The sequence below is a fragment of the Halyomorpha halys genome, unplaced genomic scaffold, assembly GCF_000696795.3.
Source record: "Halyomorpha halys isolate HHAL.00 unplaced genomic scaffold, Hhal_1.1 Scaffold637.1, whole genome shotgun sequence".
NCBI lineage: Eukaryota > Metazoa > Arthropoda > Insecta > Hemiptera > Pentatomidae > Halyomorpha > Halyomorpha halys.
The window spans coordinates 296,360-309,658 of record NW_027115727.1 but is presented as its reverse complement, the minus strand read 5'-3'; the positions used below and the strand labels follow the sequence as shown (position 1 = coordinate 309,658).

General features: G+C 33.6%; 1 protein-coding gene across 1 annotated transcript in view; it reads right to left on the bottom strand.

Moving 5' to 3' along the window:
• The window catches only part of LOC106684975 (uncharacterized), a 58,264-nt gene extending 53,406 nt beyond the window's left edge, over positions 1–4,858 (bottom strand). Inside the window, exons 1-2 of the mRNA XM_067052749.1 lie at positions 4,176–4,858; positions 2,697–2,765 (exon numbers count right to left, since the gene is read on the bottom strand). Of these exons, the coding sequence (XP_066908850.1) occupies positions 2,697–2,765; positions 4,176–4,854 (748 nt within the window). The 5' untranslated portion in view covers positions 4,855–4,858. The remainder of the gene's footprint in view (positions 1–2,696; positions 2,766–4,175) is intronic.
• Positions 4,859–13,299: the final 8,441 nt, after the last annotated feature.

Genomic DNA, 13,299 nt, shown 5'->3' with positions numbered 1-13,299 from the left:
TATCGTTGGCCCACTTTTCAAGAGCACCGATCCTACTGCTGGTCCCCCAGATTATCAAGTCGTCAGCATACAGTAACACTTCAGTACCGGGTGATTTCTCCATCAATGTATCTATGACGTCATTAATCATAATATTAAATAGCATTGGACTCAGTACTGCTCCTTGAAGGAGTCCCTGTTTTACTTGCTTGAACCCTGATGTGTTTGCCCTATACCTCACAGAAATATGCCGTTGGGAAAGGAATGATTTGATCCAGCCCATCAGTTTTCCATCAATTTTCATAAGGGCTAATTTGAGTATTAGCTTATCTCTCCATACTCGGTCAAATGCTGATCTGAAATCAATGAAGACAGCTAGTGTACTTTGATATTTTTGAAATCCACCCTTAATTGCCTGGGAGAGGCAAGCTATATTCTCTATAGTATCTCTATGCTTCATGAATCCTGCTTGACGCTGTGAAAAGCCCTTCTTGTTTTTGTATAGTGCAGACATGAGTCTCCTCAAAACCATTTTTTTCCCCAACTTTACAGAAGGCACTCGTCAGTGCCACTGGACGATAGCTGTCAAAAGAATTGTGTGGTTTTCTTTTTTTAATAATTGGTATGACCTGTGATTTCCTCCAAAGGTCTGGGATGTATCCTTTTTCCCATGTTAAATTAATGAACTTTAGAATCACTCTTTTGGCATTTGACCCTATGTGCTTGAGGAACTCTGGGTGTATGCCATCTATACCTGGTGCCTTTCCGCTTTTTGTGTCCTCTAGGGCTAATGTCAATTCGCTCATAGAGAATGGCTCATTAATTTCACTCTGTGCTTCCTTGTTCCAGGTTATGCGAGGTATTTTATGCTTGGGCTTGAAATTGCTAGTTTGAGCAAAAATCTTGCAAAATCTTTTGGCAATATCATCCTGCCTAGTTAATACTTTTAAACCATCTATCATAGGTTCGTTGGCATCTGTACTATCTATCCCTGTCGATCCGAGATAAGAATTTATAATGCTTTAGTTCCTTCTTTTCTAAAATCCATGTTTTCGTGGAATTTTCTATATACTTCCCTTTTCGAAGTTATAATGCGTCTTTTAAGGATACCGCTCTTTTGTCTTAAGATTACACGATCATTTTGGGAACCACTTGTTTTTGCTGCCCTACGAGCCACATCTCTTTCCACCTTCATCTCTTCGAGCTCATCCGTCCAAAACGGGGTATACCTTTTAATTTTACCTCTCGGTATAAATTTAATGGCACATTTGAGTATTTGGTCCTTCAGTTGCTTTTATATGTGATCTATGCTACCGTTGAGCAATTGCTCAGTGATTTCCACATCGGACTGTCGTTGGTAATCCTCCCATTTGGCTTTTTTGAAATTTCATCTCGGAAAGCATGGTTCTCTTTGCTTTTTATACAATTTGTCTTCTTCAAGTAAGAGAATGCTATGTCCAGAAGATTACGGAGCCTGGTATAATTTAAGACTTAATTTATTTTCCAGCCTCGGATGACTAAGTACAAGATCTGGATGCGTTTTCTGCCCGTTGTAGGCAAAAAAAGTTGGCTCTTTATCAGCATTCTCGATGTACACCACTGGTCTGCTATCTATGAAATTTTCTACTATGCTCCCTGTTGTATCGGAGCTTTTATACCCCCATCTAGGGGAATGAGCATTGAAATCTCCCATAACCAGTGTCTGATTGTCCCATAGATTCTCAAGCCAGCTGAGATCACACTTATTTCTGGGGGGGTTGTAGATAAAATAAAAATTCAACCTTTTGTTGTCGACAGTAATCTGTACTTGGGTAGCTTCGTGTTTATCACCTACATTAATTTCATGCATTATATTTACTTTAGTAGCATATTGAGTCTTTACGCCTATCACAATACCAGATGCGATCTGCCGTGACCGTTTTAGCGTCGATCTTCAGTCGATTTTCCAGCCTCCGCAATGGCGAAGATGTCAATTTCATTTTTAACAATGAATACTTTTAATTCTGTATATTTGTCCTGGGTTAATCCTCCGGCATTCCAAAAAATAGATTTAATAATAATACCAGATTTGTTGGAGCCTTCAAAAAGGCTGTTTGCTTCCCTATTGGGCAATTTCTGTTGCATTTGTCGCTAGTTTACGGGCTGTTTGGCGACAGGTGTTGATCGTTTGGATTACGCAGGGGGCACCACGAGCAGGCGATCAACTTCACCCCCCGCTTGGTCAAATTGTGGCAGACTGAAGATATCATAAATCAATAAAACAACTTGTTTTGAATTAACATTGTTTGAAGTGTGCATTTAGATTTTACAAATATATATATATATAAGGTTTAATAACAAGATACAAATTTTGGATAGTGAAAATTGTTAAATTTACTGTGCAATTATTTTATTAAATTGATATATCATTATTAAAATTGATTGTTTGATATTGATAACATATCCAGAACGAAAATTGGATTCAGCCTTCGTTCAATTTGCAAGTATAAAGATGTGAATATGAAAAAACGTTTTTACAATATATACCTAATGCAAACATTTTTTTGGTAATAGTTGGTATAACATGTTGGGGTGGGAAGGGCAAATTCTATTATTTTCCAACAATTTTGAACCGATTTACCATCTATTTTAAAATATATTAATTTTCCCACTTATATTGTACAATACCTTAATTTTCCCATTTTATTCAATTAGTTTAAGAAGTTGTATATAATTACCTTGACATTCATGAACAAGGGGATAAATTATTTTTTTATGGTGGCTCATCTTCGTATTTTTTCTATAATCTGTAAAAGAAAAATAAGAATAAATAAACAAATTAATAAATATTTGTATGATGATTAATAAAACATTTTTTATCTAAATTTAGCAAAGTACATTAAAATTGTTCAATAATATATAATATTATATAATTTACGAGGAACGATTAGATATTTTATTTTTTTTTGTTGTGTTTATATAATACTTGGGTACTTATATTTTATTTTTAATTAATCACAAATTTTGCATGAATTGTAAATTATATTTTATAATAGATTCGTAACTGGCAATATTGAAGGAGGTTGCAAAAGGGATTATTCTAGTGTTGTGTATAATTGAAGTGTGTCTAATATTATGTATGTGTTTTTAATTCAATTATTGATTAAATTAAATGTTTTATTTTATTCGTTTGCTTTATTTAATGTATCCTAAAATTGAGTTTGTGTGTTTGTATAGATGCATAAAGAGTAGGTTCTAGCTCGATAACATAATCCATACAAGTTGATGTTCAAACCTTAATAAAAAAATAAATTAAATTTTTTTTTTTACTAAGCTTTAAAGCTCAACTTAATCATGCAATAACATAACGAATATCAATTCCCGATTAGAACCCCTTCAAATATTGAGGATGCTCAGGATTTCAATAAAATATCGTAAAGCAGAAGCAACTAACATACAAACTGGAAAACCATTTATAACCAGAGATTTGTACCACTCGGCGAATTATTGCTTTACAAAACAAATTCTGTTCCAAGAAAATTCAGATAGCTTAGAAATGGGCGGTTAGGGAAAGTTCTAGAATTGATCAACAATTCAACTTTACAACTATTTCAATTGAGATATTCACAAAATGATCATAGTTTCCCATTATTTAAGTGGAAGGCGAAACATTATATTTACACTTTCTAAATATAATTCTTTTAAACTGCGAAAATTAAATATTATTAAAATTATTCTCCATTTGAAATTACTAAGAAAACACAACTAAGTAAATAAAAAAAATTGAATTAAATATACAAAAATATTTATTTCCAAAATTGTAAGATAAATTATAAATAATAATGTTAAGTAATTTAAATTGTTAAGATCATACATGTAATAAAAGCTTTTTTGTGGTAGATGTCCCTGATGGATTGGCCGAAACGTCGGACTTATAACAAAAATAAAATGTGTTGAGACAAAAATGGATAAAAATTGAACTATTTATTTAAACAAAATTAACCAGTCTCAAGAAAGTGTAAAGATTGTAAATTAAATATACAATATTCATCTTAGGAACTTAGGATAGCAACAAATTAGAATACTTCGAACAGAATTCCGGTATACTTCAATACTTTAAATACTTCAGGTAACAGTTGTTCAACATAAAAAATAGTGTTTTTTAGTGTCTGCTGATCAGAAGCGGTTATTATAAATAATGTTTAAAAAATAATTACCATTCAACCAACGGCCATACAATTGCCCGCCTAAATTATCAGGTGCTCCAATATAGAAGCTTCCACATATATCACGGTTGCGACTAAAACACATCGGTTCGCAAGGGTGATCAGGTGCATTGTCCATCATTTGTTTCAATAGTAGGAAAAGACCATCCACTCTCGTTGCAGCGGTTTTTTTCCTTACAGGCCCCCAGTTATAAACATTATAAAATGGGATAATCTTTTCATTGTACATTAATTTCCTCCGATTTGGAGCAAATTTGATGAAACGGTAAATTTCTCTAACGATTTCGACTAATATTGCATTTTTGGTGCCGAGTTTGGCTTTGAAGCCAACTTTTGGTTTGAGATTTTTGAAGCGAGATAATTTTATTGCTGGATTATCGACGATGTTCCTATTATCATCTCTTTTGACCCGTTTGAATATTTTCCTCTTAATAATGGTTATATCCGGGTCGTCTGAGAATCCTGATTCGCTGTTGGAAGCACACCCCATGCTGAGAACATTTCTGAGGTTTCCCCCCGAATCGACGATGACCCTGGCACGATGGTAGCTCATTTTAGGCCCACCGTAGCGAGGTTTTGGCGGTCTAGTCCCTTTTCCGAATTGAGGTATAAAGGGTGGGAGACATACCCTTCTGGGACGAAAGTAATATTCCTGAAGAGGATGATTCATGGCTAACGTCTAATGTCTAATCTAACGTGTATTCACAAATCGTTAATATGCTATAACTGGCTCGATTTTCATCACTATGGTAGCTTAACAATCAATTTATTCCATTATTCCTTTCTTACTTAGCTACGTAGCGGGGCCAAGAAATAAAACAATTAATCTAATATCCGCGCTCCCAGCTGCCTCTACTGAACAACCCACATTACAGAAAACAATGAATCGTTAGAAAAGTTAATAATTGAACATGTTTGGTTAAAAAAACGAAAGATGTAAACAGAAGGTGGCCCCCCTCAATTCAGGCTAGTAATTAATATGCATATGCCTATGTAGAATTAGCGCCGCATGTGGCCAATATAGTAAAAAAAACTCTAGCTAACAGTGGCGTAAAGAAAACTAGAGAAGAGCGTCATTTTTCTTGTGTGGGATTCAAAAAATTATTTTAGTTCTTCTTGTTAAACCTGGTCTTTAAGTGCATTTCGAACAGTATGAATAATATAAATAAGTATGTGGCTGACGAGCAAAGGTAATAAAGACCTGCATGAACGTATATTAATTGTTAAAATCAAGCCTTATTCTTTAAACTTTTTTTTTATTTATCTTCAATTTTTCTTCTCTTCATTTTATAATAAATTTCATTATTTGTAATAAAAGTTTGTTTTTCTCTCTATTAGATACTTTTGGGCAAACTTTTGTACTACAAACTGATAATATAAATAAACGACACCATTTTAGAACTCATTATTTTATAATTATAAGCTTCAATAATGGTGCATCTCACATAATTGAAACATCTTTTAATAAAAATCTATTCAAATACAAATATTTAACTTTACTTAATTCTTCTATTTTTTTTGTATATTAGATATTTGTGTCTCTTAGAACTAAATTTATTAATTAAATGTATTGTGCTAGCACTCTATCCATTTTTCTAGCCCTTTTTTCAAAAGGAAATAAAATCAAAAATAGTTTATTATCCTGGGACTTGGTCCCTTTAGAACAATTATAAGGTAATTTTAATTTTACAGTAACATGTATTGGCCAAAAACAATGTGGTCGCATTTAATTAAAACTTATATTAAAATTGTCTATAAATAATTTTAGATACAGAGAAAAAAAAAATTAAAAACTAACTGACTAAATACATAGAAATCAAAACCATAAGGTAGTTACAAACTATCTGTACTATTATAAAATTGTATTAGATTGGTGAAGTAAAAGGCAGTTAAGTAGAAGGGTTGGTACATGACGTATGTTAGAGGGAATGGAGTTCCAATGAAAGGCAATTCGGGTATGATTTATCAAACGCAGCAGTTCGGTGAGGTGGAGGGTAGATGTCAGATAAACGGGACCTGGTAGTACGGGATTGGACTGAAAATTTGGATTGCACGTTTTCTAGGGTGTAGGAGGGAGTCGCTGAGTACTAATTACTTGGAATAGAAAGAAAGCTGGGATGTTGCAGTTTTTAATAAAAAATATCTTCGAATTAAACAAGTTTTTTTTTTAATTGTAAATAATAAAAAATTTAAATAATACTTAAAAAAGAACACAGCATAAAAATTTGCAATGTCAAAACTGGAAAATATTTTAATCAAAAGTAAAATAAATAGAGTAAAAATACATATATATAATTTACAGGCTATTATAGAATAAATAGTAAAATTTCAGAATGTGATTATTATTTATTAAATCAAGGAGATCTTGTTTTTTTCTCGGGGCAAAAGGACGTTTTTTTTAGCAGGCACGTCTTAGGTTCATAATTGTTTACCACGTAAAAATCTATTATTACTGGGCAATTCTTTGATTTTTTTTCTCCCCACCCATGATTTACTAGTTTATCCCCAGGAGAGCTCTGGCATTAGATATGGTCCCTTCTTCTCTTTAAATAATTTGAAACATAAGCGGTATCATGCTCATTTGAATAATACGATATCATTATGAAAGTCAATTCAACACACGAAATTGACGCGTTCGGTCGTAAAACATGGTAACTGCGAAAATGAAAACTTTTACCATAATTATATTATTTCAAAATGTTGACAAGGTAATTATTTATTAAATAAATCAAAAATTAGTATCCAATACTGTCTCAACACTTTATTTTTCACTAGTCCAACGTTAAACTTTTACCATGTTAAATTGGTTGTTAATAACAATGTGTTACCTTCAACCAGCAGTCAGCTACCATTACTTAATATCAATATTATTCTCTAAAGAAAACGAATTTTCTCAAGAATCTTTCAACAGTCTATGAAATCACCCTAAAAAAATAAACTTCGATTCATTACCTTGTTTTACACCCTGAACGCTCATATCTTTAAGTAACAGTTTAGATACTAAGTAATTATGTTTCCCCACTAGAAAATATGACTTCAGTTTTACGGTTAAGATTTAGCTATTCGGAAACTTATATTAACCAAGAATTGTACCCGATGAGACTTCATAGCAAGGCCATATATGATCAAATGTTATAGTCAGGCTACAAATTTTTGGTCTGAATAATTTGAGACATGAAAATAAGAAATGGGTTGAACCGTTCGCTCAAATAAACACTACATATTCAGAAACGGACAGAATAAACAGAGTATAGTACTTTTTTCATTATTATCGGATTTACACAATCCGATTTTTCGATACTTATTTCTTTTGTATGAATTCTGGGGTAGGGGTCTCAGTTTTTCATGCCCCCCTCCCCGTAGCTCGAAGGTATCATTAATGATGCCACATTTGCGGCAGAGGGGTCCAACATATTCGTTCCTCTGGCCACCGGTTCCCGGAACTCCACGAAGAGGAGCATAGTTTTATTAGCATTTAGTTTAAGACCATTTGTCCATTCTGAGACAGTGAGAAACTTCCTGTTCTCATACTTATGCAATAAACACCTAAACATTTTATTTATTCTATTAGAGGCTAGTTGGGTATAATTTTCAAGAAAATCATGAAAAATTAATTTTCACAATATTCATTGGTGACGAAACCATAATAAGTTATTTAATGAAGTTAATAACATTTCATTCAATAAGTGAGAACCAAGCTCTAACTAAATAAGTGCCTAATTCCTGCACTATCTCAAAAATTGTTCATTTTTGAGCTTTAAAAAAAACCTAACACATGCTTAATTTGACTTCATTTTTCATATTTCTGAAAGGTGCACTAACTCTTTCTATTAGAAAGTGAACGCTTATTTGATCAAAAATGTATGCGGAATAGAATTGATGTAATGAACTTTATACATTGCGTGATATAGGTTTATCATAAATTGATTTTATGTAGGCCAGCACAATTATCACAGTTAAAAATGAAATCAATTATGTCATTGTTACCAATTCAATCAGTGGTGCCTTCACTTTCCATGAATCTTAGAACAAAACTGCCTCTCATTTACTCCACACTTCGCCTTCGTTTCATACATAGCAGGTCTGTTGATTTCCAATTCAAAATCGTGAAGCTCAAAACAAGTTCAATTTTAAATTGTCATTGTATAGGGGAAAAAAATGCTAACAACTTATCACAAAGCAAAATGTATCACTATTCAAGAAAACGAATCGAACTAACCTCTTGAAAACAATGAAACGACTAACTTAATGCCATTCAAGAATAATTGAATACAGTTTATTACCGGCACAGTGCTCTATGGGAGAAAATTAAAGGAAATTGAGATTTCTGCTTTCTATGGTGATTTTTTTTTTTTTTTTTAAGTTGTGCCATTTTTAACTATTGTACCAGAGGTTTAAGTATTGAATACCGTAGAGATTTAGATGGAAGGATTGAGTGCAGCTCTACAGCGATATCGAGTTTATTCAATACAGCTTTCATCCAAGTCACGTAGTTGAAATAATAAATTGGAAGTTTGGAGCATTCTTGGAAATCATCGCACAGCAGTTAAGTTTTGATTTTATACAGAGCTCATCCAAACGGCAAAAGCCGAGAACACCATCAAATATCTTGGATGTACATTCTCGGAAGAGCTAGTATTTGGAGAAGAGGTGGTGACAAAGCTAAATAATAACCTTGATATTGGTGAGCTCATGCCTCCTCAAACCAGAACAAAAGATCAATGTTGTCAACCAGCACTTGTTCCCGGGCCTTGTTTATCCTCTCCAGACTGCTCCCCTTACAAAGATACGTTCTGCGATATTGGAGGGCATTGATACCAATATCCCCAGGAGTATCTAGGCCATCATTGGGCTCCCCGCTAACACCTTGTCGGCGATGCTGTACGCATCCAGGAGGTATCGATGACTGGGTCTGATCCGCAGTCAATGGGAAGCTCCACAATAGCATTGGTCCATTGCCCAGTGGCTGTCGAATGTTCCGGATGCCCTATTCCAGTCTATATTCAGTTACGAAGCCGAAATCGCGGCATGTGCTGATAGACTTAAGGTGAATAGGGGCAACCAAAGTGTGAAAGCTCTACGACAGTCGTTGCGTGAGAATGCTTTCGAAGAATGGGCCAGTTGGAGATGGCAGGGTATCGGTGTTAGCTAATAGATATGTATGTGACAAGCAGGTACTCTCAGGGTCAGAATGGGCGAACGGCCTGAAACCTATTATCAACTACGCACTCCTGCGTAGAATCCCAGGAGCCAGTGGACAGCAAGGAGAAGTTGGGTCCCTCTGTAGCAAATGCGGCAGAGAATCTGAAACACCAGCTCATGTGCTGGGAAAATGCCTTAACAACTCCCTCCTCATAACACGCCGGCACCACAGGGTCAAAAAAGAATTGATGAAGATCCTTGAAAGAAGACTTCACTTGCTTCGAGGAGGTCTATTGTGTTGACACCGACGGATCCGTAAGATATGACGATATTGTCGCATTTAGAAAAATCGGAGACACGGCTTTGGTCTTGGATCCGACGGTAAGATTTGAAAGTAATAACCTCGAACAGGAAGGTGGAGTGGAAAGGGGAAAAAAGGAAATATATGAAAAATGCGTCCCTTTCCTTAAGGAAAAATTCTGCGATACCTTCGGAGAGAGAGAGTTCACCGTGAAAGCCCTCTGGTTTGGATCTCGCGGAACAATACGAGATAGAACAAGGAGCTTCTTAGAAGGCCTAGGCGTTAGCATCGGGGATATTGCGATCTTAGCAGAAAATATTATTTTGGACTCCCTGGGGATCATACACCATCACCTGCATTGGAATTAGCTCGGAGATTATTCATTGTTTTATTTATTTATTTTAATATGTAGTCCTGTCGCTTTGTGTGTTTTAACCTTTTTATTTATTTTATTAGTATTATTATTTTTATTTATTTAAACTTATTTATCCATTCAAGTGTTTCTTGTAACCGGCTTTTTATTATATTTTCCTTTGAATCTAAGTGTTAGTCTTGTTCTCGTTAAATTTATTTATTTGTTTGTTTTTGGTAAACTGATCTACTACTGTGACTATTATTGATGGTCTGATCTCACATTGCCGTCTAATAGTAAATTTGCTTAGCGGGTCATTGAAGAGGATCTAGGAGGGTGAATTCAAGAGAACGAATTTGTTGATCGGGTGAATTAAAAATTGTGAAATGGTGAAATTGAAGTAACAGAAAAGGGAAAGAAAAAAAGGAATGAATTGAAATATTTGTATTTGGTGTATAGACCGAAATTGATTGTAAAAGGAAACTGTAGGGAAATAAATTGTTTTCTTTCAATTTTATTATACCATGTAATTTATTTATATCCGATTACGGATTGATAAGTATGCTGTATGATATAGCAACCTGATGTATTTGGGCAGCATAGATGAATAAAGTATTTCTCTCTCTCCCTAAAGTAAGTTACAAACGAGATATAATCTTCAACCCTAGTTTCGAAGGTAAATTTATATAAACATACTGGTCTAATCTATACAAATGTTAATGTTTAGCGTATTCATTAAAAATTTAAATCACTCAGTAAAGAAACAGAAAAAGAAGGAATAAAAATTAAGAAAATTCAATAAAGAAGACAAAAATCTAATAAAAAATAGGTGTAGATCTTGTACGAGCGCCGAGAATAGAGATTAAATTTGTTTAAAATTTTTATTTCCCAATATTATTTTTTGGGAACTGATTAAATTTTATAATGAAAGCAATAATAAGGTTACATTTCAAAATACCTGTTAACAGTTGTTAGATACTAGTGGGTCATTTCATATAAAATGTCCGTTTTTATTATTTCAGAAATTCAAAGTGTGATTAGAGAACTTTTGTAGTTTATCAAGTTTTTGTTTACAGATTATAATGAGCCGTTATTAATCCTCTGTTTTTATAATATTTACTATCATTTCAATTAATTGAATATTGTTTAGTATGCCATAAAATATAACCATTTTATTTTACGATGTTTGAGGAATTTTTTTTATAAGTTTAAACTAGGATACTCGGCAGCCCAAGCGTTCCGGGAAGGCTGTAGTAATAAAAGGACCATTCGCCGGTGGTTTAAAAGTTTTTGGCTAGATTTGTATAACCAACCCCGAGGAAGACTTCCACCAGCAATTGAAGATGAACTTAGGCTTACTGTGGAAGAAAACCTTTACCAAACAATTAAAGGACTTGCAGCACAACTGAATAAAAGTGTATCGATAGTTTCTCGACACTAAAATATGATTAGTAAAGGTATATCTAAGAGTATATTACGAACTTAATGAGCGGTAGGATCTGGAGCGTTGTAGGACACAGGTTTCACAACTTACTAAACAAAAAACGAGTCTTTTATCGAAAGGATAATCACGTGTGATGAAAAGTGGATTGTATACCAACAGGAGTTGGTCAGATCAGTGGTTGAATCTCGACGAAAGACTGGGACACTGGCCAAAACCAAATTTACACCCAAAAATCATGGGTTTCTGTGTGGAGGTCAATGGCAGGAATAATTTTTACATTTCTCCTTTTTTACCCATAGGTGAAACCTTCACATTCACATCGTAATTTGTTTAAAGAATATTTAAAAATTAATGTTTTCATTAGTCATTTTTTATCATTTGAGGAAAGATATTATTAAACTGCATTCCGGAGGGAAAGTATTTTCCAGATCTGTTTGCAAAAATGAATGAATAAGTGATAGGGTGCAACAAAAGATGTAATGTTTTGCCAATGTTTAATTTTAATTTCTATATTCAATCTGCATTTTTTATTTAAACTTCCCTATGAATACTAGATGAGAATTTTTGCTGAGTGAGTGTTCAATGCATCTGTTCATTAACTCTTGCTAATGATTTGGTAGACATTAAACATAGAATTAAATAATCTAATTATTTGATGAATAAATTGGTTATTTTTTAAGTAACTTTTAATAACATAATATGAAATAAAAATGTTTATTTACTATATAGTAACAAATGACTGATAAGGATAATTTTTATCTGACACAAAAAGTCTGGAAATTCAAATTGAAGCATTACTCTTCATGAAAATCTTTTTTTCATCCTAATCAACTTATTTTATGTAAAAATCCAGGCATGATTTATAGTAAAATGAAAATATTGTAATATAGATTTAATAAAATACCATCAACAAAATTTCTCTTGTAAAAAAAAGTAGGTATAGATTAGGTTGGGTTTAGGGAAGAGAACACAAATAAGTTGAACTTATTTTTTATTGAGTGCCAAGGTTCTGGCCTTAGTAGCAGGTATTCATCAGGACTAAGTAAAAAACAACCAGTATATAAATTTAAAAAAAAAAAAAAAAAGAACAGTATAATCAAGAAAATAAGAAGATGACCTTAGAGAAATATAGGAGTATGAGAATAATTCTGATAAAAGTAACTTTAATATTTATTTATTGCTATTTACAACTGTACATTATAATACATTTAGTAAATCTGATCTAAGTTAAATTGGAGTGTTACAGGCGTGTAGAGAAACTACCCATTGGTAGCATTCTAATGACATTTTACATTAGCTGGTCTCATGGCCATCTTCTTTTCAGGCGCCTCGGAGGATTGTCAGTAATGGAAGAGGATGCAAGATTAGAAACTAGGGGGTTTGAGTGGTTAGAGAGTTTATAATGGAAGGAGTGATATCTGGTTCGGGCTAGATCGGTTACATAGGGAACATTAAGGTCTTTATGTATGATTTTATTTGTGACGAAGTAAGCATTTTGGATTGTAAGGATTAAATACGAGAGGAATTCGAATCGAATTCCATATGTCCAGATTGGCCTTATTACCGTCATGTAGATCAGTCTTTTGTAATGTGTTGGGAGTTTAGACTGTTTGTCTAGTAAGTGCCGTAATAGTCTAAATCAACGTGCAGTTTTCTGTTTTTTCAGTCTGGTGTGAGGATTCCAGGTTAATCGCTTGTTCAAATGTAGTCCAAAGTAGCGGATCTGTTCGACAGAGGTAAGAGTAACATCATAAAATGAAACTGTAGGGCAGTCAGTAGGTTTACGACGAAGGGTAAAGGTGATTTGATGGGATTTGTTGAAATTTATCTTAATCCTCCAATTATGGATTAACACCAATCTTCGAGGGCTGTGATA